Raw genomic sequence first — 26,745 nt, 5'->3', positions numbered from 1 at the left:
CTTTTTGTTCTGCCTACCTATGACTCAACATCTCCACTATATAGTGAGTAGCAAACTAACTGTTGATAGAGACAGCAGTCTGTAGCTTCATGTGGTGTGCAATCCACTGATCATGTGATTGAATGGGCTGCATTTAATGCTAAGGTAATGTATGTCCATATATATGGAGACACCATGAGCATCAATAACATCACAACATGGGTGTATAAGGATATACCAACAGCTCATCAGCAGCATGGCCAAGGAGTAGTTGGCTGAAAGCTTGTGCCATTTTAACCACTTTATGTAGCTGGAAGCCTGAAAATATTTTAGTAAATGTTACCACCTAAAAATTATGCATTCTTACATTATGAAATCCTTACATTGTGAAAAGCAAAGTTCCAAATAGGGCACCAGACACTTTTCACCCATATGGAAGTTTCATTGCAGCACATACTTTATTGCGAAGTGGAAATTAATTTCTATTAATGACAAGTGGGCAGTATGAAAGCAAGAGTTCAATTTTTTTCCTTATTAAATGAAATATTAAGAGCAGTGATTAATAAAGAACATCTACTTAGTGTATTTGTTGACTTTGTAAAGCCTTTAATGTTGTTGATTGTCACATCATACTTCAGTGATCATCAACAGACTACAGAAATGAAGTATAAAGACAGAGTAAAACAAAGATTACCATTATCAACTAGTCATTGAAGTAATGTGGAATAATCATGTACGGAGTCCCTCAAAGATTATTTTGGTAACATTTCCTATTTCTGCTCTATGTAAATGATTTTGTAGAAAAGTAAAAACTGATGGAAACACAATACTCTTTGCGGGTGACAAAGATATTTTAGTTATAACACACAGTGAGGAAAATCAATAGGAAACTGGGCCATTAGTAAAACAAAGGTAATTGCAATGGTTCAGAACTAACTGTCTCATCACAAATTCTGGTGGGAAAACTCTGCTGCTGAACTACCACACCACACAATATTTCTGCTCTGCAAAGTCTGTCTTTATCTTAATGAGCAAGTCTAGCTCAAAAGTGGTTGATACAAAATTTTTAGGCATATGTATTTAGGAGTACTTGAAATGGGAGATGCAACTCTGAAGTCTACATAAAAAAACTGAATTCACTTAGAAATGCTGTAAGGACCGTCACTCAAAATACAAGGAGACATTCAGTATGACACTGTACCATGTATATAAATGTTTTTAAGGGGAACCCAATCATGTGCAAGAAACTTTTAGAATACACAAAAAGATTTTCATAGTGATAAAGTAAGAAGTTCAAGGAGTCCTTAAGATTGTTATTTGAAATCTGAAAATATTGCATCTACCTTGTTTTATAATCAAACAAACTTGAACATAAGATTATAAAATGGGAAGAGGAAGTAAATTAAAATTAAGTGAGATATGATACTGTGAGAAATATTTAACAGAACACTGAAAGAAAAAAGTCAAAGCAAGGCATCTGGAGTAGCCATTAACTCAGTATTACTGAGCTCCATAGGAGAACATGTAATGGCAAAACTATTTCACTTTGTATCCATTTTATATGAGACATGCAAAATACCTTCTGAATTCAAGAGGAATGTAATAATTCCAACTCCAAAGAGGGCAGCTACTGACAGGTGTGAATACTAATAAGTCATTGCAGTTTTGACACAAATTATATACAGCAGACTGGAAAGATGGCAGGAGCCAACCTGGGAGAAGATATATTTGAGATCCAGATAAGCGTTTCTGAAGAAAGGAATTTGTTAACATCGAGTATAGATTTAAGTGTCAGGAAGTCGTTTCTGAAAGTATTTGTATGGAGTGTAGCCATGTATGGAAGTGAAACATGGACGATAAATAGTTTGGACAAGAAGAGAATAGAAGCTTTCGAAATGTGGTGCTACAGAAGAATGCTGAAGATTAGATGGGTAGATCACATAACTAATGAGGAGGTATTGGATAGAATTGGGGAGAAGAGGAGTTTGTGGCACAACTTGACTAGAAGAAGGGATCAGCTGGTAGGACATGTTCTGAGGCATCAAGGGATCACCAATTTAGTACTGGAGGGCAGCGTGGAGGGTAAAAATTGTAGAAGGAGACCAAGAGATGAATACAATAACCAGATTCAGAAGGATGTAGGCTGCAGTAGGTACTGGGAGATGAAGAAGCTTGCACAGGATAGAGTAGCATGGAGAGCTACATCAAACGAGCCTCAGGACTGAAGACCACAACAACAACAACAACAGAATCATTTACAAAAAACAGCCTAGATATTTAATTGATGTGACAGTTTGAAGAACCAAAATGCTAATGCAGTATTTGAACATAGTGGGATTGTTTTTCATACTCTATGAGTGAAAGATACACAACACCGGTGTAAATTCTACAGTACTTATTACTTGTTACACAAACCAGTTTTTGGCTGCTATGCCATCATCAGGTACAAAGATCAGTATGTGGAGCAGTGAAATTATATTGGATCAAATATTTTAAACTAGTGCATGTACAGAGTATCACCATTTAAAGAGATGAAGATGATAATTTTAGTATAGGAATAAAACAAGCAAGGTTATTTCAGTGTAAACTTGATGTAAGATTATTTAATAAAGATAAAATATGTGACACATTAACGAATGTACTGTAGACAAATTACAACAGTTGTACACAGAAGAACATAATTCAGCAATAAGCTTTGCTGAAGCACTCCAAAGATGTGGCTGAACAAAATAACCTTGTCTTTAATAGATCCTAAATTACAAACAGGTAAGTCATACACTGAAGCACCAAAGAAACTAGTATATGCATGAGTATTCAAATACAGAGATATGTAAACAGGCAGAATATGGCACTGTTGCTGACAGTGCCTATACAGGGTGAGTCACCTAACATTACCGCTGGATATATTTCGTAAACCACATCAAATACTGACAAATCGATTCCACAGACCGAATGTGAGGCGAGGGGCTAGTGTAATTGGTTAATACAAACCATAAAAAAATGCACGGAAGTATGATTTTTAACACAAACCTACATTTTTTTAAATGGAACCACGTTAGTTTTGTTAGCACATCTGAACATATAAACAAATACGTAATCAATGCCATTTGTTGCATTGTAAAATGTTAATTACATCCAGAGATATTGTAACCTAAAGTTGACGCTTGAGTACCACTCCTCCGCTGATCAATCATGTGTATCGGAGAGCACCGAATTACGTTGGGATCTAAAGGGAACTATGATGGGCCTTAGGTACAGAAGAGACTGGACCAGCACATTACGTCCACATGCGAACACCTTTTTATTGGTCTTTTTCACTGACGCACATGTACATTACCATGAGGGGTGAGGTACACGTACACACGTGGTTTCTGTTTTCAATTACGGAGTGGAATAGAGTGTGTCCCGACATGTCAGGCCAATAGATGTTCAATGTGGTGGCCATCATTTGCTGCACACAACTGCACTCTTTGGCGTAATGAGTGTCGTACACGCTGCAGTACATCTGGTGTAATGTCACCGCAGGCTGCCACAATACGTTGTTTCATATCCTCTGGGGTTGTAGGCACATCACAGTACACATTCTCCTTTAACGTACCCCACAGAAAGAAGTCCAGAGGTGTAAGATCAGGAGAACAGGCTGGCCAATTTATGCGTACTCCACGTCCTATGAAACGCCCGTCGAACATCCTGTCAAGTGTCAGCCTAGTGTTAATTGCGGAATGTGCAGGTGCACCATCATGCTGATACCACATACGTCGACGCGTTTCCAGTGGGACATTTTCGAGCAACGTTGGCAGATCATTCTGTAGAAATGTGATGTATGTTGCAGCTGTTTGGGCCCCTGCAATGAAGTGAGGACCAATGAGGTGGTCGCCAATGATTCCGCGCCATACATTTACAGTCCACGGTCGCTGTCGCTCTACCTGTCTGAGCCAGCGAAGATTGTCCACAGACCAGTAATGCATGTTCTGTAGATGCACTGCCCAGTGGTTTGTGAAACCCGCTTCATCGATAAACAGGTAGAACTGCAACGCATTCTCTGGTAATGCCCATTGACAGAATTGCACTTGATGATTAAAGTCATCACCATGTAATTGCTGACGTAGCGACACATGAAACGGCTGAAAGCATTGATGATGCAGTATGCACATGACACTACTTTGACTCAGTCCACCAGCTCTCATAATGTACCGTGTACTCATGTGTGGGTTCATGGCAACAGCAGCTAACACACCAACTGCACCCGCTTCTCCTGTGTCGGGCCTGTTACGGACCCGTTTGCGTGCTACGACCATACCTGTTGCATACAGTTGGCGGTAGATGTTTTGCAATGTGCAGCACATTGGATGCTCTCTGTCTGGGTACAGTTCTGCATACACCCTGCAGGCTTCAGCTGCATTTCGTCAACACTCGCCATAGATGAGTATCATCTCCGCCTTTTGAGATTTCGAATACACCATGGTCACAGTTCCTACAACACTACATTATCACAGACATCTGGTAACATGGTGTACTACAGTCGGTCTGTGTGTTGAGACGAATGCAGAATAACAATAGCAGCAAGCGCTACATGCGGACACTGACAGTTAGATCAAACCACAACAGTGCACTACAGCCACACTCGTAAACACAGTCGTCATCGTAAACATGTCCCTGCAGATGCTGCTCGCCGATCGTGGCCCGTGTTTGTTACAACACGCAACTGAACGTTGGAGGTTTCAAGTGTCAACTTTAGGTTACAATATCTCCGGATGTAATTAACATTTTACAATGCAACAAACGGCACTGATTACGTATTTGTTTATATGTTCAGATGTGCTAACAAAACTAACGTGGTTCCAGTTAAAAAAACGTAGGTTTGTGTTAAAAAACGTACTTCCGTGCATTTTTGTATGGTTCGTATTAAACAAGTACACTAGCCCCTCTCCTCATGTTTGGTCTGTGGAATCGGTTCGTCAGTATTTGATGTGGTTTACAAAATATATCCAGCGGTAACGTTAGGTGACTCACCCTGTATAAGACAACTAGTGTCTGACACAGGTTATAGAACGGTTATGTCTGCTACAATGACAGGTTATCAAGATTTAAGTGACTTTGAATATGGTGTTATAGTCGATGCACGAGCATCTCCAAGGTAATGATGAAATGGGGATTTTCCCACATGACCATTTCACAAGTGTACCGTGAATATCAGGAATCTGGCAAAACATAAAGTCTCCAATGTCACTGCAGCTTCAAAAAGATCCTGCAAGAATGGGACCAGTGATGACTGAAGAGAATCGTTCAATGTGACAGAAGTGCAACCCTTTCACAAATTGCTGTAGATTTCAATGCTGGGCCAGCAACAAGTTTCAGCATGTGATCTATTCAATGAAACATCATTAGTATTGGCTTTCAGAGCTGAAGGTCCACTCATGTACCCTTGATGACTGCACTACACAAAGCTTTACGCTTCATCGGCCTGTCAACAGTGACATTCGACTGTTGATGACTGGAAACATGTTTCCTGATCAGATGAGTCTCATTTAAAATTGTATTGAGTGGATGGACGCGTATGGGCATAGAGACAACCTCATGGATCCATGGTCCCTGTATGTCAGCAGGGTGGAGGCTCTGTAATGGTGTATGGTGTGTGCAGTTGGAGTGATATGGGCCCCTTAAACATTTAGATATTACTCTGACAGGTGATTCATACATAAGCGTCCTGTCTGATCATCTGCATCCATTCATGTCCATTGTGCATTCTGATGGATATGGACAATTCCAGCAGGACAATGCAATACCCCATACATTCTAAATTGCTACAGAGTGGCTCCAGGAACACTATTCTGAGTTTAAACACTTATGCTGGCAACCAAGGTCCCTGGCCGTGAACATTATTGAGCATATCTGAGATGCCTTGCGACATGCTGTTCAGAAGAGATCTCTGCCCCCTCATACTCTTACAGATTTATGGACAGCCCAGCAGGATTCATGGTGTCATTTCCCTCCAGCACTACTTCATATATTAGTAAAGCCCATGCTATGTCATGTTGTGACCCTTCTGCATGCCACACAATATTAGGCAGGTGTACCAGTTTCTGTGGCTCTTCAGTGTAACAGTGATATTAAGCAGTGAGTGATGCAGCTGTAATTATACAAATCAAATTTTTTTTTTAACATAACAATAGAAATTATAGTAACTGAAATAAAGGAAATCGAGCATGTGAGTATGAGGAGTAAGAGCAGTAATTTACAACATGGCCTGGATGGAATGATAAGTAGTTTTTGCAGTTAGAAGTGGTGAATAAAGGAACTGTATCTGGTCATTCAGTACTAGGCTGAGGTTGATGGGTATATGTTTATTAATTTCCATTGTTTCAAGACAGTTCATCTTCCTTCCTTTGTGGAGGTGATGTAATACTTCATGTTTCACTTTGTAAGCATGGCCTTCATCAAGCAGGTAGTCTGCAAAAGTAGAGTCTCCTTTTCTAAGTTCCAACTTCTGTGGTGTTCCTTCAAGTGGGTATATATGCCCTGGCAGACTGACCTATATAGAATTTGCCACAGTTACAATTAGTTTTATATATTACACTCTTATCCAAAGCTGGAGTACTGTCTTTCCCATTGGGCAAAAAGTGTCCAACAGTGTTGAGCACATAAAATGTTTTTACATTCCTGCATGTATGCTTTCTGGCTACATGCAATGAGACTTTTCGTAAGTATGGAATTGTGCCCCATTTATTGCATTCTTGAGTTGGTGGGCTAAGAGCAAAGTACAGATGAGAGTATACCTGTTGTTTCTGCTTTTTGTGTATTATGGAGTCCACTAAGGTACGAGGATAGCCATTATTTGATACTATTTGTTTGATTGCATTTAATTCCATTTGGAAGTTAGCTTCACTCATGGGGATGGATATTAGGCAATGTATCATGGATTGAAAGGCAGCATATTTATGGGTCACTGGGTGTTGGGGATTGCTATCTGCATTTTGATTGGTGAGCATTCATCAGACAATCCCTCTTGAGCAATGCAAACATGTCACAACCTACCACTCACTGTGAGGTGAAGGCAGATCCACCATTTTGGTTACACTGCAAGGTGCCTCAGCAGCAGGTCCCGTGGGCAAAATAAGTGGCACCTGAGATGTACCATGTGATGTACCAGATTCTGTTTACATTACACTCTCAGACAGCAGCTTGAAGATGACTGACCATGGCCAAATGCATCTTCAGCTGTTCATGAACTGTGGCCAGCTCCTCCTGCACCCACACACAACATGGAGATATCCTGTCCATCCTAGTACTACTAACTTAAGAATTAACTGTAAAAGCACACAGAGAAAGCTATAGATGTAACTTGCTACTCTCCTGGTGTGTCACCAATGGAGACTGGCACCTAGCTGAGCTGTAAAGCTGGCCATTCAAAAGAAATGCACAAATCTACACTTTAGAGCTGCTAAAATTCAAGGCAAAACCCCTCAAATACAAAATTTTGCAATAAAAAAAATTAAATTATGGAAGCTCACAGAAAAAGCTAAACATGTAACTTGCTACACTTTTGGTGTGTCAGCAACAGGGGCTGGAACCTGCTTGAGTTGCGACCAATGGCCGCTGGCCATTTGAAACAAACAAGTGACAACTGTACCACAGAATGCACAGATCTACACTTTACAGTTACTAATATGGGAGTCCACACTTCTTAAATACAAAAACACACAAGGAATTCAAGAATTAAACTATGGAAACACACAAAAAACGTAAAGAAGTAACTTGCTACTCTCCTGATGTTTCACCAATGGAGACTGGATCATGATTCACTAATTAATGCAAGCTACTGTTATGCCTAGAATCTGTGATGGATCATGCTAACTACATTTTGCCTTCCTATACTCAGAATGGAGTAGTGGAAAGTCAGATTTTTCAGACAGACAAATAAGAAAACAGGGAGACTCTGGTGGAAGGCAGGGGTATCAACTTGTCTCTAATGGGTAACTGAAAGAGTTTGGACCAAAATGCAGTGATGTGCAGTATGTGACGAAATGTGAATGAATAGTGAGGTATTCGTTTTGGAATTATCAGCTACATTTTTTCATATTCTTATCCAGAAAAATTCATATTATACAATTTATAAACGCCAGTGTCACTAGATATGTAAGAAATTGTGTATCTTCATTTATGTTTTTTTTTAAATATTTATGTTTTATTCTTAAATTTTATTGGTGTTTAATTGTTGTGTTGATATGGCATGTGCAATATCATTGTAAAATTGTGGGTCAAACTAATGAACCATTAACTTATTTACTTAATATTGTTGTTCATTTCAGTGACCTTATAAACTCATACTTGTGTTGATTCATACAAGTTTTTTCTAGGTTTGATTATACACTATTTTTGCCACAGTCAAGGAGTTATATTATGTTTCAGCGATACATACAAACAGGACAGTGGAACTTAAAACAGACTATCAATATCTTGACTCTAAGTTCTGGCAGAAAACCACTTTGCACCTGACACCAGATGCATGGATCACTTGTGATACTACATTCACCAACAAAACATCTGTAAGTATTGAGTATATTTCATCTTTTCTCAATTTCCTGTTGTATGTTACCACATTAAAATCTGTTTTAACTGTGTTTTAGCTCAACAAGGAAGAAGAACACTTTGAAATTAATTTTGCTTATCCTCGAAGGAATTACACAGTCACTGGGCACTATGGTTCAGATAACAATTCCTTGTCCTCGGAGGTAACACTAATGTGGGACAAACAGGCAGATGTGAAAACTGTGACTGGTATTATCGACTGGAAAAGAATAAGTGAAATTCCAAATGCTCAACATGCCCTTATTGTTATCAAACATCCTTCATTTGAAAAGGTAAGGATAAGTTGATTTTTGAAGCAAAAGTAATAATTTGAAAACAAATCCAAAAACTTTCCGCCTCTTAAAAATATCCTTATGTAAAATATAATTAATATATTATTGACAGTGAGTAATTGTATCAAAGCTATAAACTGATGTTTCTCTTGACTTTAATTGAAATTTAGCTGCAGTCATTAATATTGTTCAGAGCAATACACCAGCTAATTTTTTTGGTAATTCACGTGTGAAGGGAACAGTAAATGGAGAAAACTTGGATGATGAAGTATGAAGTGTTTCTGAGTACTAATCGGTTAAGTGTTTCCGAGTAACAATCAGTTAAATAGCAGCTTTTTTCATGCTGTTACAAATTCTAGAGGATCTCTGAAGCTACTTGTACCATTACAGCATTGCAAGCATAATGCTGAGATCCTGCTTAAAATAGAGCAGGCCGGATAAACCTGCAGGGACAGACAACAATTTGAAAAAGGGGTAGATATTAACTTAAAAATCAAAAAGAATTCTTGTCAAAAGTACCTGAATAATGCATATGCTCACCTATTTGGTAAAAAAATAATATTTTATTAGGAAATACAGAAAATTAATGAATCTGAACGGAAATGGTACAAGCTACATTAAGTTATGAGTACACATGCTCACACACAATAATCACCACAGATGTCCACAATGTTCTTTTCAATTATTGCATAAAATTACACAACAATACATATCACATATAAACTGCTTAATTTGGTCTGAAAATAGCTGTAATATCTGCACGATTCAGTAAGTTCACAAGCCTTCATGGTGGATCAGCCAAGTTTCCATGCCTTCTACATCAAACGAACTAATTATACTGCTCTTTCTCTGGAATAGCCTTATAAGGTGGAATCAAAAATTTTCGGTACTGGTGCTGCTATCTGGAAAGTAGGAGTAGTAGATCTTTGCACCGCTAGGTGGCAAGAGCTGCATATCTGATGAGTCAGTGTGCAGAGTTGCATTCAGCTGGGTGGAAGTGTTGCGTGTCCACAGTGATTTCTGTAATACTCTGTGTTTGCTGTGTAGCAATTTTATGATGGATATGCGAACAGAAACAGACCTTCGTCAGACCGCATCTGATGGTCCAACCTTCTTGTCACATGTTGAAACCAGCGACGAGAGCTGGATTTATGGTTATGACCCAGAGACAAAGCGACAATTGTCCCAGTGGAAGAGCCCATACTCTCCAAGACCCAAAAATACGAGGCAGATGAAGAGCAAAGTGAAGAGCATGATCATCTTTTTCTTTGATACCAAGGGAATTGTGCACAAAGAATTCATCCCACCCAACCAAACAGTGAATTCCACATTCTACTGTGATGTTTTGTGACAGCTCTGTGAAAATGTGTGGTGATGACATTTGATTTAGCCATGTACCCTACACAAATACACTATTTATCCCCACAATTATTCTCATTTCCTGTTGCTTCTTAACACATTGGAGCCGACGGACATAATAGATATTTTCACTATGTTTTAACCATAAAATCCGATGGATGTATGTCATATGTTCTTCACTTCTGACTTATTTGTTTGTGATTTAAATATGTGATTTACATTTGTAAATGGCGAGACTAATTGTTTGGCTTGTCATAAGTGCATTGTTGATGGCTAGCAGGCACCAGTCTCTCATGAATGGTACCAGTGTTACGTGAACTGCGTGCGCGCTCAGAATATTGTTGAAGGTTGTTTTGTTCTATGTCTTCTGCGGGGTTGTGGTATTGTATGCATCCTTCCCATGTGTAACAACATATAAATAGTGAATATAGAAAACAAACATCACTTGTCAAACTTAGAGATTGAAGAACTCTTGAACAATGGCTCAGAACTTGACAATCTTTTGGGCAACATGGGCAATTTTTCAGAAGACAACGATGACCCATGTGAGCTGGAGAATGAAATCTGTGCTGCTGATAGAAACGATGGTAGTGAGTATGAAGAAGCTAATGCACAAGTTTCTGTTAGTCAGGTTTGTCATTCATTTCAATAGCCCGTCCTTCATAATGAATGGTGTCATTTTGATGGACTCCCTGAATTACCTCTGTTTGAAGAAACGAGTGGAATTCAGGTTCCTGTTCATACATTATCAACAGAACTAGACTGTTTGTTGCAATCTTTTGATCACAGCATGTTTCTAAAAGTAAAGTCAGAGACAAATACATATGCTACTGATAATATTTCTGAACTTCACCATCAGAGCAGAATCAAACCAAAATCTTTATAGTAGAAGTGGAGAGCAGTGAGGATGCATGAAGTGGAGAGCAGTGAGGATACATGAAGTATATCAATTTTTTGCAATTGTTTTGCATATGTGTATTGTAAAGAAACCTAAACATATGGGTTATTGCTCTGAAGACCCTGTGCTTGGTTCATAATTTGCTTCTCAGCTAATGTTATGCAAGAGATTTTTTGCCATATTAAGGATACTGCATGTTAACAATAATGCGCTATGAATACCTTAACAACAACCAGGCCATGATCACCTGCATAAAATAAGACCTGTTTGGGACCTTTTCACAGAAAGATGCAGAAAAGTCTTTTATCCATCACAAAATCTGACTGTGGATGAAGCACTATGTCCTTTTTGAGCAAGAACTGGATTCCGTGTAGATATGAAACACAAACCAGAGAAATATGAGATAAAACTGTACGTTATAAGTGATGCTCAAACAAGCTATATGTGCAATGCTGAAGTTTATACTGGAGGGAAAGGAAATGTTGACAATTCTGTCAAATCCCTGCTCCTGAGGTTATGTTCCTCTTACTTGGGAAAATGACATGTGGTATAAATGACCAGGTTTTATACAAGTCCTGTAGTCCTTGAAGAGCGATGGGAAATAAATGCATTGGAAGTTGGAACTGTGATGAAGAACAGGATAGGTTTGCTTAGAAACCTAATAAATCAAAAACTAAAGAAAGGAGAAAGGACGTTTTGTCACAAAGGACACCTTTTCTGCTTGAAATAGAAAGACAAACATGATGTACACATGTTGTCAACACAGCATAAGATGACTGCTTCACATGTCAGTGTAAAAACCAGGAGTGGATATGTTGAGGTAGTAAAGCCAGAGATTATACTAGACTACAACTTGTCTAAAACAGGTGTTGACAGAGGAGACCAGCTGATGAGTTACTATCCTTTCCAGTGAGAGACTGTAAAATGGGGGAAAAAGATTTTCTTCCATAGTTTTATGATGGCAGTTGTAAGTGTCACCATTATTCACAATATCAAAATGTCAAAAAAGTGTGCATTATCAGATTTTATCTGTAAATCAGCAAAGCAATTGGTACAACAAGGACGAGCAGAACTAAATAAAGACTCACATTCAGCATCTGGAACTGCAAGTGCAAACAGACTCACAGTATGTCATTTTCCTGAGAAACTGCCACCAACAGAAAAGGAAACAAACCCCTCAAAGATGCAAGGCCTGTTGGGAACAAGGGAAAGCTGCAGGAAAGGTAGTGAGGAAAGAGACCAAATACTTCTGTAGGCCATATAACACAGACCTTTGTGTTCCTGAGTGTTTTGAAAGATTCATTCTCTAATTTGTAAACATGTGAAATAAACATTTCACAATAAGACACTGTATCTATAAATGAAGCATTTAGTATTTCCTGCTGACAAGTGATGTTAAATCAATAGCCTACCATTCCCTATGACTTATGAAAATTTTTTCCACTTTGGGGAAAAATAAAAATGCTGAAAAACAGTATCTTTAGAGTAATACCTACAAATCCCTGTATAATTTATTTGTGCTAAAAGTATACATATTCATAAAGAGGAAGTATGGAAGGTTAAGCTAATATACTGCCTAAAGAGGATAAGTGGATTAGTAACTTTATTAAAAAATTGTAAATTGTAGGAGATTTCCTCAAGATCTGAGTATTAACTGGAATGCCGACCCGTTAGGCTCCAATGTGGTAACATGGAACACCTTCTTAAGATTGCCATATAATGAAGCTGCACTTAACATAGACTATCTATGATGCAGCCTAGTGGCCATTATTATAAAAATTTAACATAAAAATTTCTTTGTTTTAATACTGTGGAACAGGCCCTCTTGTAAGCGTAAAATACATAGACATAATCATGTCATATGAGCTGACTGTTTCATTGGACAGCTGATATGAATTAAGTCAAGATTCACCTCTCAAACCCAATGCTTCCTCATGACAAATTCCCAGTGGCACCCACTCAAACATGTGGCACTTCAGTTGACAAAATCATTAAGAATTGAGAATGGCTGACAGAATGTTGACAGTTTGAAGCGAGTTTAGTTTTGGAGAGAGCCGATTTCTTCTGTATTTCATTTACTCCAAACTGGGACACATAAACATTTATGCTACTTGTCACTACCTGAGAATTCTTGAAATACTGAAGCAGGAGAAAGCCATGTACAGATATCTTTACTTGTTAAGATACTGTTGTGATGTAAAAGATGTTTTAAGATCCATAGCATCTGAGAGATAGTTACTGATTCATGATTTCATAACAAGGTCATGCAACGACCATGAGAATTTTAACTGAAAATTCTGACCTCACCTGCTACTGAAAGTGATGTTTTAATATAAATAAGCTGTGAGGACAGCAGATACGCTGGACTTTGCAGCAGGTCTTGATTTTATGAACTTTCACTATGCTGTATGTAGGTTGTGTCTAGCATAGAATCAATGTTTTTAACCTCAAGAACACTGTGCTAACTTTGGGGGCCATGAAAAAATGGTCAAATTATGCAGCTTTTTTCTCCATAATTTTTTTCCTGTGCCTCCTGTGGCAAGAAGCCTTCAGCCCTTTGTTATAGAGCATGGATACTGCATAAATACCAAGATACAAAGCTTCAAAGGAATGACAAAATTCTTAAAAAAGTGTTTGTGTGTGTGTGTGTGTGTGTGTGTGTGTGTGTGTGTGAGAGAGAGAGAGAGAGAGAGAGAGAGAGAGAGAGAGAGAGACATGTTTCGGCCTTGTAATTTGGATTGTACATTTTATAAAGTATAATGACATGATGGCAGGTGCCCCTAATGATCAATACCAACCATACTTACCACTGAGAACCTACATCCCCTTCCCTCTCTCTAACCCTGTTCTCAATAGGATGTTCATTTTGCTAAAGCTGTATAAAAATGGCAAGAAACTCATGTTTCTCATGGTAGGTGCTTCTAAATGTCAAAATTTAGTAACCCCAAAAGCACCCCTCTGCCTCTCCTTATATAATGTCATTTCTTACCAGCTAAATGTACTATATATAAAAAATGAAAGCTACTGTTAATGGAAAAAATAACATATAACACAATACAGATTCACACAAAGAAGTTAATGCCTTGAGCCCTATGTGGCTAATCAAATTGAGCCATATAGTGTTACAAGAAACCTTTCCCTTGCTTCAGAAATTTGATGTGCTGTTACATCCAGCTGCTTGAAAATGCAGATGGAGTAAAAGTCAGATAGGGAAGTGTTTTTCATGTAAAGGGTGCTAACATTCTTCTTCTGTTTCCCAAAGGGGACTGAGGTAGTGCCACACTTGCTTGCTGTGTGAAATGAAAGAACAACCAGAGGATTAAATTTTTATGATGTAGATGAATACAGAATACTGACAAAATTATCCCACCCACTCTTCAGGAAACATATGTTATTTTGAGAAGAGGTCAGTGCTGTCAGCAATATAAGGATACCAATGCCATCTTATGGATCATCTATTGTCTGCTTAACCACAATGTTCTTTGCAGCCATTTCAGCCATCAAAATTTAAATGAGTTTGCTTTTGGTAGTTTCATCTGATACATATAATTCTTGTGAGACTGTAATGGATGAGTGAAGTAAAGCACGCTACTTTGGTTCTTTGGTAACAGATGTCGCTAGGATATCCATCAGAAACTACTATGATATTACATCCATAGTGTTTTTTCAAATAATCTACATAGGTTTTGCACACTGATCTGAACATAGCTGTTGAGTTATATACAACAGTATGTAGAAGGTATCCACCATCAATTATGGCACATTTTGTCCTTGGGCATACTGATCTCAGTCAACAGATACATTGGAGAAGGTGCTGTTTCAAATATCAAAAATTCTCTCAGGTTGTCTCAGACTGATTGGCAATGCAGACTCATTGGAAGAGAGTAAGAGGAAGGACTTCTTTATCTGGGATTTTTAGACACATGAAACTAAAGTTAGAGCAGGGACAGTTTAAGAAAATTTTCACATTCTTGGTAAAACCTTTAAAAATAAATTTCACAGACCTAGTACCTCCAGCTGATATTGTTAAGTTGGTTTAGATATTGTTCCCACTTCTCTTTTGCAAGCAACCCCTTTCATATTATACTCACTCATAATATCACTTTACAGTGATACTCATAGGGTCTTGCTCCTCCTCCTCATGTCATGTATCCCTTTCAATACAAATGATTATGAGATGGTAATAATTTCTGTCAGAGTGCAGGCAATATATGTTTATTAACTTTGAACCTGGCTGACTGTCATCAATAGGAGATGGCTGTACACCATTGCTCTATAGCCCAACAACTCAACATAATGATGACTTTTATCTAAACATTATACTAGCAGTCATATACATCAGTGAGTAAATTAATAAAAAATGAACTGAGGTTGAATTTGTTAGTTGAAATCCTGAAGAAGAAGAATATTGCTCAAAACAGATTCACTTTTGTCATTGACATAAATCATTTTTATTTTTCAGAAATGCACAATGTATGTAAATGGTTGGCACATACAAATAACTCACTGAATAACTGGTCAGTATCTATCAGCAGTGCAAAATTTGTCATTATTTTGTGCAGACATAGCATTTACACCCAACAACATGTGCTAAATAGTGCACAGTAGTGCAATAAACTCTTGAATACCTAGCTATCTTTGAATTTTCATTAGCATGAGTTATTTTCAATAGCTCTAGATTTCACAGTCAACAATGCTATTCCAACGAAATCAGTTCAAGTCCATCACAATACAAATCTATTATAACCAAAAGTCTTTACAACTGCAATGACATACAATTAGAAACTAAAGTGACTCATACGAGATCTCATGGAACAAAACTGCCTTTAAAGACTGAAATCAGAGTCCTCAGATTTACAGTTTATCATACATACCCAAGATAGGAAAGCATTGCTACAAAAAAGTAGCATTTGTGGCATACACACCTCCTGTAACCTTACCACCAACCACCTGGGGTGAGCACCTCCAGATAAAACCAAGATAAAAATAACTCATCAAGACTTCAGGCACAACATGACAGACAAAAGGTCATGATGTCAGCCCTGCACACTTATTGAAAGATGTGGTCTTTCAGTGCAGATACTTTCATCTTGACCACCATTCATAATGTTCACAATAATTTCATATAACTATTGATGTTAAAACATATAGAAAAACTTTACAGTCAGTGGGGTGATCTCTTAATAAAATCATTGCTGCATTATTTCAACAATTTTGAACAAATCTAAAAGTATAAATCACTAAATCTAGCTCTCGCGTTGAAACAGTAACTTGACCTATTATATGATTTACAACTATAATTAAATATACATTGAAAGTTATTAGATGTATTTGGTTTTGGTTTTTGTCTAATTAAGAGGTTTTTTTTATTAAATTCAGTGCTATTTTTCCAAATGCAGTGATATTTCTTAGCCAAATACCTTGCTTTTTTAAAATTTTATTGTTAGTTTTTGCCAAATTTGTTGTTTTTTGCGCTTTGCAATGTTGTCATTTGCCATATTTGGTGCTGTTGTTTGCCAAATGTCATATTTTTTTCTTCAAAATTTGGTGTTTGCTTTCTTAAAATTCCATATTTGCTGCCAAATTCAGATTTTTTTAAAATTTGATGGTTTTTTTGCCAAATTCAGTGTTATTTTTTAAAACATTCTGTGCTTTTTCCAGATTCAGTGTTTTCTCAAAATTCATTGTTTTTCACCAAGTTCAGTTTTTTTTCCAAATTCCATGTTGTTTTCATGCCAAATTTGGTGTCTTTTCAAAATCAGTGTTTTTTTCCTTTACAAACTTTTTTTTCAAATTCTGTTTCTGTTATTACATTTGAGGATGTTTCTGCCAAATTTGGTGCTGTTTTTTTGAAAACTTACACATGACATGAATTAGGTGAACTATCATTTTAAGATTGCATGCTAACCTCAGCCTTGAGAAGATAAGAAGTCAAAAAGCAATACTAACATTCAGTAACTGACAGTTATAAATATTAAGAAACTGCCATCCTCAGATTTATAACATGTTTATTGGTAAAATTACAAATTTCAAAATATCTTGTAAAAATTGGTGATTTCACATTATTTCATTAAAAAAATTGTTTTTGCATTTTTTTCATGTTCTAATTTTTGCAAAATTTTCTTGTCCCTAGTAATGAACCCTACATCATCAGCCAAACCAGAAATCACCTCCATACCCCATACTGTATCCTCAAGGAATTTCTCGATATCCTGGTTATCTGTACAACCTAAACCACATACTTTACTTTGCATTTTCTGCAACTCATTTCATTCCTTGTGCAATTTATTTCACTATTTATCCATTCATTAGACTTCAGCATTAATTTATTGTCCTTCTCCACCACTGCAATTCTCTCATTATTCTCATCTAGTCTTACCAGCACATATTATCACTTTCTTTCAAATGTCTGGCTATCTTCAATCACCTTCCACACCAGTCCTGCTATCTGCTTCCCCAACAATGATTTATTTAAGGTAATCTTTGTGTCCTCCAGTTCTCACATAGGCATTTTCCTATTTTACAAGCTTCAATGTCCATGCAAGATTTAATGTAGTCTACTCAACAATTGACATAACTTTTTAAGATCTATTTTAGCTCACATGCTCTTCTAACCCTTATTACACTCACCTTCAAGTTTCCTCAACTTATTAACTATTCTGTAACACTTTTTAATGCTACCCTTACACTTCCTGATTTTGGTACCCAATTTCCTCCTGTAACTACCATACATAATCAGTTAAAGCTTCTATGTATCAATTAGGAACTTGTTGACCACATTGCTTCTCATCCATAAATTGTCTCCACTTTCCTACATGTTTTCTTGTGTCTCCTACTTACTTCCACAAGGCACTCTATGCAGCTCTGATAAAATGTCTGTGTGCCCTATCTGAGGATTTACTCATTACTAGCAATTTCTTCCAAATTATGCAAACAAAGGACTGCACCCAAAAGTTCAAGAACAAATCACAATGACAAAGCATGTACCCCACTAACCAATAGTGTGGTATGGATAAAAGTTCACAGATGCCACAACCAAAAGATAAATAATGTTTTTTTATCCTTAGCTGATTTTGTTCTGCATAAATCATGTGCTCATAGATCATATATGTGATCTGGTTTTAGCCTCTACCATGTCTTACATCACTCCTGCTAATTTCCAACATAAGAAAAATAATCTCACACTGCCAAATAAATGTAATCACAGTAAAGACAATAATAACTATAAAAGACACATGCTGGTGTGATAAATTTAATGCTCAAACAGGCATACCGTTTTTCATAAAACTGGTGGGCACGTGGTGCACTTTGTACACATGTGAACAATAGTGGACTTAATGTTACCAAGGTAAACATGTCTAAGCATAATCAATGTTTAATCTTAGTTTCATTCAACAATGATCAAAAAAACTTATATAATATGACCTAAAGCCCTATTTAATTAAATAATAATGAAACAAACTTTCAATATATCACTCTAATGCCATGGACAGGTGTTACTTCACAGTAATGAACCACTCGAAACATTAAGCAATGCAGCTGCATCAGATTCCAGTCAGCCACTTACTGAATTACTAATTATCTTGTAGACTACTGCCTTGTTGTGGAAATGTGCTGCTAGCTCATAATCTGCATCATTTCCTTCCACAGAACTTAAATTTTTTTCTCACCTGGTTCATCGTTTATTTTATATTACCGTTTCCTTAGTTGGACATATTGTCGCATAAGAAGCCAAGTAGCGCAGTTGCCGTAGTCTAGTGGATGGCTGGCCTGAGTAATAAAAAAAAGTGAGTGGAAAGATCAACAACGAACTTCAACAGATATCATGTGAAGTCCGCTATGACAAAATACAATGAACCATAATGAACAAAATGAAAAAAAAGTGTTTATGACACTAAATTGTTGCTTCAAGGTTTGTGAGTTCAAAACTCACCTCAACTGAAAAATTTTGATTTCTATATTCGGTTCGAGTACATTCTAGAAGTATCCACAAATGGCAAGAAGCATTCTACTTGAATGTTCTGTAGCTGTATATATACCGTATGTGTTCTTGCTGGAGGCAGTTCAGTACATGCTCTTGTATGTGCAAGTGCTTAATAAACCTTCGTTAAGTGAAGTTAGTGTTCGTCATTCATCTACTTACACCTTCCTCTACATGACATTATTCTGGTGGAGGTGCTGGGTATTGGAACTTGTGATACCACACATTACTGATGACACAGTGGCTTCCATCAGGCCATGACATTTACGTGGTGAGTTCAAGGCATATTCCAAAGATCACAGTCTATCAGAGACAGGAGAAGAAGAGGACATCACGATGACAGCAACTGTGTGCCACCACATGAGACATCCTTCCGGGTTCTCTGATGACAATGGTCAATATCCAAACAAGTGGCTGAAGTTATATGAGCGTATAGTCAAATTTAACAAATGGGATGACACTGTGTGTTTGGCTGATGTATTTTTCTGCTTGGAAGGCACTGCCAAGCAATGGTATGAGAACAACAAGGAGAAGTTCACAAGCTGGGAAGTATTCCAGGCAAAACTGCACAAGTATTTCGGTGACACACATTGACAGACCGAAGATTAATTAAAGTGCAGGGCACAGCTTCCAGGAGAAAAGATAGCATCCTAAATTCAAGACGTCTTGGAGCTGTGTAAAAGAGTGGACCCTCGAATGAAGGAGGAAGATAAAGTTGCACATCTCATGAAAGGTGTTGCTGAGGATATGTATCAAGCCCTACTCCTGAAGAAGGTTTCGACAGTAGACAAGTTCATAAAATGCTGCTAGTATATTGACACAATGCATCAAAACAGAATTACACACAAGAAGTTTAGACGGCTTCCAAACATCGTATTGATGTCTGTGATGGTAGAAGAAACTGATTTTACAAGTGTTCTTCATTAGATAGTCAGAGAGGAAGTTTAGAAGGCACCTAGATTGCATGGTGAGCTGAGAACCAAGATGCTTCAAGAGGTCATAAGGGAGAAAGTGGAACAGACAGTGAACCCAGTCTCTCGTCATTCATTTCCCCTTAAAACAGTAAAAAAAGTTGAGACCCAGGCGAAGTTATGTTCCTGCAATGTCGCATGAGGAACCTGTTTGGGCACCAAGGAAGACTGATGTCTGGAGGACCCAAGATAACTAACCAGTATGTTTCCACTGCAAATGACCGGGAAATGTGGTGTGCTATTGTTGAGAAATGCGGAGGGTTTTGATGATGCCCACGCCAGAAGATAGCAGCCCGATCTTAGATGACGCCAACTCCAAGATGACGAAGATGAACAAGAAGATGTGGCTGCAGGACGACATAGGTCACCATTGCCATAAGCTAGCCGCTGGAGAGGATGCTCCCCAACATGTCAATCAAGGTCTCCATCACCGTTTAGAAGCTCCAGCCAATCACCTAGCTGCCACAACCTAGAGAACTAAAGGGTGCGACCTTCCATGGAGGTGACGCCACCAAAGAGAAAATCCTCCACCATTGACAACTACAAAAATGATGGGAAACTACATCAGGAATGGCCGACCACCCCAAACTCTTGTGGACTCTGGAGCATCATATTCAGTCATTTCGGAGAAGTACCATCGCCAGTTGCAGAAAACCGCATTCGTCGACAACAAAACATCTCTGCTGAAGGTGGCTATTGGGAAATATGCAAACCCTACAGGAAGTTGTACCATTGATGTGGGTATAAGTGGCCATACACAGCCCTTAGAAATCACTGTCTTACAAGAGTGTAGTCATGACGTCATTCTCGGATGGGACTTTTTGAAAGCTTCTCAGGCAATAATATATTGTCGTCGCTCGAAGATTATGCTAGACAAGATGAGATACTGTTGACAGGAAGATGCACATCTGAGTGTGTGGAGACTATGTGTGCTGGATGAAGTGATCATTCCTGCAGTCAGTGTTAGAAATGTAACTGTCACGTGTCATGCCATGCATCAACCCATGGATTTTGTAGTGGAATGTAAGAGAAGCATACCACTGAAGAATAACTTGGTCATCCCAGCCTGTGTCGTCTCGTTTAAGAACAGATTCGGTGAATAGTGGATAGTTAACTGTCACCGAGAACCACAGATCCTTCCAAGACGCACATGCATAGCACATGCTGAGCCATTAATTGCAGAACAGCTGAGTGTCGTAGAAACCTCCTATGAAGAGTCTGTGGGCGAAACTACCACTACCACTATGAGACAAGATCTAGCTTGACTATCACCAGATCTCACTAACGAACAACAGAAGAAACTACATGCCATTATTCAAGGGTTCTCTGAATGCTTCAATCTAAAGGTGAAGAGCAAATTAGACAAATTGGCGGTGAAGCACCGGATTAGCACTGCAGACCATCAGCCAATAAGCCAGAAAGCATACCGTGTGTCAGCAACAGAATGTGGACTAATTCGCGGTGAGGTAGAGAAAATGATGAAGAATGACATCATTCAGCCTTTGCAGAGCCCATGATCGTCACCAGTGGTTCTTGTCAGGGAGAAGGATGGTAGTTGGCATTTTTGTGTTGATTACAGGAAGCTTAATAAGATAACTAAAAAGGACATTTACCCCCTTCCACGAATTGATGATACACTAGATTGTCTGAAGGGGGCTAAGTTTTTCTCAACCGTGGGCAAGTACTCGGGATACTGGCAAATCGAAGTAGATGAGGCTGATCGTGAGAAAACTACATTTCTCACACCTGAGGGCTTGTATGAGTGTAAGTTAATGCTGTTTGGTTTGTGTAATGCACCACCAACTTTTGAACAAATGATGGATAATCTTCCAAGGCACCTGAAGTGGACAATGTGTCTTTGTTATTTAGCTGACATAATAGTGTTCTCAGACACATTTGATGAACACATAAAAATACTGAGGGCCATTCTTAAGTGTATCCAACAAGGCGGACTGAAAGTTAATCCAAGAATGCATCTCTTTGAAGCAAAAGAAATCAAAATACTTGGGCACCTTGTGTCAAACGAAGGTGTGCGGACAGACCCAGAAAACGTGAGAGCTATAACGGGATTTCCTATTCCTAAAAGTATTAGAGATGTGAGAAGCTTCCTTGGATTGTGTTCTTATTACCGTTGTTTTATCAAAGACTTTTCTAACAAAGCCAGGCCACTCCAAGAGTTGTTAAAAGCTGATGCTAAATTTATCTGTGGTGGTGCTCAACAAGATTATTTTGATGTGCTGCAAAAAGCTCTGATGACTGACCCTGTACTTGGTCTGTATGACGAGAGAGAACCTACAGAACTACACACAAATGCCAGTGGGTATGAGGTCGGTACTGTTCTGGTGCAGATTTCGGATGGAAAAGAGAAGGTTATGGCCTATGCTTCTAGGACACTTACAAAAACCAAAAGAAACTACTCAACTACAGAAAGAGAATGTCTTGCTGTGATCTGGGCCATGTGCAAATGTTGACAGTATCTCTATGGTAGGCCATTCACAGTTGTTACAGACCATCATTCACTTTGTTGGTTGATAGGTCTAAAGGTTCCAACAGGATGACTCACCAGGTGGGCACTAAGTTTTCAAGAGTATGACATTACCATAGTGTACAAAAGTGGAGAAAAACACCAAGATGCCGACTGTCTCTCAAGAAACCCTGTGCAAGACCATCAAGACTTTGACAAAGGTAGTGACTGTCTCACTGCACTCCACGATCTCTCTGCTGAGCAGAAAAAGGACACCAAGATATCTCAAATTATGCTTGCCTTAAATCGGTCAGAGACTGTGAAAGGACAATTTAAGGTAGTTAATGGATTACTTTGCAAGAAAAACTTTGATCCATTTGCAAAGAGGTGGCTACCAATGATTCCTAAACACATGCACTTAGATGTTCCACAGAAATTCCATGACACACTGGAGGCCAGACATTTAGGATTTATTAAGACGTGTAATAGAATCCACAAGAGATTTTTCTGGCCAGGTTTATTTAGGAGTGACCGTCACTATGTGTCGCACTGTCGAGAGTGCCAGAGGAGAAGGGCAGTTCCTCAGAGACCACCTGGCTGACTCATACCAATTCTACAAGCCGAAATGCATTTCCAGTGTGTTGGGATTGACCTCCTCAGATGATTTCCAATGTGTGCTAGTGGCAATAGAGGGATTATTGTTTGCACTGGTTATCTGACACTCTATGCAATTACAAAAGCCATGAAAATAGCCAAAGCGTTCGAGGTAGCCAAATTCATTGTAGAAGACATTGTATTAAAACATGGTGCCCCAAGGTCTTTAATTATGGATCAGGGGAAAGCTTTTCAGTCAAATCTTGTAACAGAGATAAACTGTCAGTGCAACATTACACATCACATGACGACTACCTATCATCCACAAACCAATGGGCTTACTGAATGCCTTAATAAGACCTTGGCCGATATGCTATCAATGTTCATCAATGTTGAGCAGAGCAACTGGGATGAGGTGCTACCTCTTGTGATGTTTGTCTACAACACCGCGAAACAAGACACCACAGGATTAAGCCATTTTTCCTGGTGCATGGGCATGAGTCAACTACGACTATTTACACTGTGCTTCTGTTACATCCTGATAACGTGGACAATGACTGCATTGACCAGGTGTTAACCAGACCTGAGGAAGCTCAATAGTTACCACGACTTCACACACTACAGGCTCAAGAAAACAATCGCCGTAGGTATGACGCAAGCCATTGCCCTGTTTTCTACCAGCCTTGTGACCTCATCTGGATCTTCACTCCTTTTCAGAAGCTTGGTCTCTCTGAGAAGCTCCTCACATGTTGCTTTGGACCTTTTAAAGTTGTAAGACAGTTGTCTGATGTTACTTATGAATTTGAAGATTTTGACCCTGACACAAGATGACGAAAGATCAGAGATACGGTCCACATCCTTCGAATGAACCTCTATAAGGATCCTGCAACCCGGGGTACAATCAAAGCTCCAGCAACAGGCAACAAGCAGAAAGGCAATGAAGAATGTAGTGGCAAGGGATTTTCTAAGATCACCGCCAGGATGAACATCGGTCATCGGGAGTTGGAGTATGCAGGATCGGTGACTTGTTCCCGGATTAGGAGGACATAACATCGAGACACTGTTCTCTTAATGAGGGAGCAATGTTGCAGAAGAAGCCAAGTAAAGCAGTCACTGTAGTCTAGTGGAGCCGGCACGGTAGCTCAGCATGTTTGGTCAGAGGGTTATCTGCCCTCTGTAATAAAAAAAACTGAGTTAATCGATCAACAACAACGTCCGCCCCAAGCAGATGCATTGGACAAAAATGAACAAAATGAGAATTAAAAAAAAAAAAAAAATGTGGTTATGACACTAGAATGTTGCATCAAGGATTGTGAGTTCAAAACTCACCTGAACTGAAAAATTTCAATTTTTATATTTGAATCAAGTACATTCTAGAAGTATCCATAAATGGCAAAAGCATTGTACTGGAATGTTCTGTAACTTTATATATACCATATGTGTTCTAGCCAGAGGCAGTTCGTTCCGTGCTCTTGTATGTGCAAGTGCTGAATAAACCTTTGTTATTCATCTTCTTACACCTTCCTCTATGTGACAACACTGCAACACAGTTTATGACTGTGTTAGCTGAAGAAGTAATGAAGGAATATTTATGGGATCAGAACTGTGTAACAACTATGGAACAGCTCAAAATAATTTTATTTATGGTTGGCACACTTTGCACATAGGCACACACACTTGAGGGTTAACTAAAAATCCTCATCATTCAGCCATCTTATGGACTTTTTTGCATCATAAGCTGATTAATATTCATGCTTATGGGGTATGATGTTTAGCATCCCTTAAAAACTTTCCTTACATTGTGCTTTCTTTACCTTCTTTGTCTCTTTTTGAGTGGCTATAACACCAGGGACAAAGTCTTTCTCTTAAGGTAACATGACACTGTACCATACATCATTGCTGATTCAGCAATGGAGACAAAAATTTGCAGTTACAGGCATTAAGGTCAGGTTATGCATTATTAGGAATTATTAATTAATACAAGACAAATTAGTTTCCTCATGTGTATTGTCCATATCATATACAGCGTGACAGTTACTGAACTATATGAAAGAAACTTAAATTAGTTACAAACTACAGTGTGCACATAGTTTAATCAACATGTAAACATCACTACAGATATTCAGATTTAGGGTATGACACGTTCAATATGCCTGCCATCATTGGCGATGATGTGGTGCAAACAAATAGTGAAATTCTGCCTAACCCACTGAAGTGTCGGAACATCGATGCTGACGATTACCTCCTGAATGGCTGTTTTCAGCTCAGCAATGGGTTTGGGATTATTGCTGTACACCTCGTGTTTAATATAACGCCACAAAAAGGAGTTGCAAGTGTTCAGATCTGGAGAATATGGTGGCCAATGGATGCCCATGCCAGTGGCCTCTGGGTATCCCAGAGCCAGAATGCGGTCCCCAAAGTGGTCCTCCAGGACATCAAACACTATGCTGTTTTGATGGGGTCAAGCTCCATCTTACATGAACCACATCTTGTAGAAAACAGGGATGCTTTTGATAATGAGGATGAAATCATCTTCCAAAACATTCACGTAACATTTGGTAGTCCCTGTGCCATTCAGGAACACCGCACTGGTTATTCCATGACTGGACATTGCGCACAACACAGTCACCTGTTGAGGGTGAAAAGACCTCTCAATCATGAAATGCAGATTCTCAGTCCACTAAAAATGCAAATTTTGCGTATTGATGAAACCATCCAAATGAAGGTGGGCTTTGTTGCTAGAGCATGGTATGCATGTGCATACTAATTCCCATCATGCCCCACGGTGAACCATGCTGTTTGAACATCCTAACACAAACTGTTCAGAAGCTATGATGATTTTATTTAATAAAGTTCAATAATTGCCACTCTGTACATTAACACCCATTCTAGAACAGAAGTACATTGCAGATGAGATAACAGTAACAGAGTAGTAGTAGAAGTAGTAGTAGTAGTAGTAGTTTTATTCTTCCTTAGACCACTTTTCCAAGGATATTGGACATGTTTTGATATTAAAATTTAAGAATAATAAAATTGAAGTAATTCTCATAGGCATTTACATACTTACAGATGTAGTATGACAAAGATGGGTAGTCAGTTAGGGAAGTCATGGAAATCATAAATCAGGATGGGTGGATGAAGACTGGAGCCTTCATCCTCCTAAATACATGGCCATTCTATTTGAAGCTGTGATACCTCATTTGGTTTATCCATAGTGTACTATGCTATTTTACAAATAAGTTATTTAATAATGTAAAAGTCTAATGCTACATTATCCATTCATTTCTCACTCCTTGTCGCTTCACGCTCTACACGTACCATACACACATTGTTTCATAACCCTACACATACCATCAGCTGATGCCAGGACCTTTTTGTGGACTGCAACTTATCATTTGCTAGCCTGATGAACTGAGTCAGCATCCCTATGTAATGAGTACATTAGATTAGATTAGATTAATACTAGTTCCATGGATCATGAATATGATATTTCGTAATGATGTGGAACGAGTCAAATTTTCCAATACATGATATAATTAAGTTAATTTAACAACATACTTAAGTTAATATAACAACTTTTTTATTTTTTTATAATTTTTTTGTTTGTTTCTTTTTCTTTTTTTCTGAATTTATATCTA

At 38.4% G+C, this 26,745-nt stretch overlaps 1 protein-coding gene across 1 annotated transcript in view; it reads left to right on the top strand.

The window, feature by feature from the left end:
* The window catches only part of LOC124722172, an 830,020-nt gene that overhangs the window by 539,075 nt on the left and 264,200 nt on the right, over window positions 1–26,745 (top strand). Inside the window, exons 49-50 of the mRNA XM_047247373.1 lie at window positions 8,389–8,525; window positions 8,607–8,840. Of these exons, the coding sequence (XP_047103329.1) occupies window positions 8,389–8,525; window positions 8,607–8,840 (371 nt within the window). The remainder of the gene's footprint in view (window positions 1–8,388; window positions 8,526–8,606; window positions 8,841–26,745) is intronic.

This window comes from Schistocerca piceifrons, chromosome X, assembly GCF_021461385.2.
Source record: "Schistocerca piceifrons isolate TAMUIC-IGC-003096 chromosome X, iqSchPice1.1, whole genome shotgun sequence".
Lineage (NCBI taxonomy): Eukaryota > Metazoa > Arthropoda > Insecta > Orthoptera > Acrididae > Schistocerca > Schistocerca piceifrons.
This window is presented reverse-complemented; position numbering and strand designations above follow the sequence as displayed.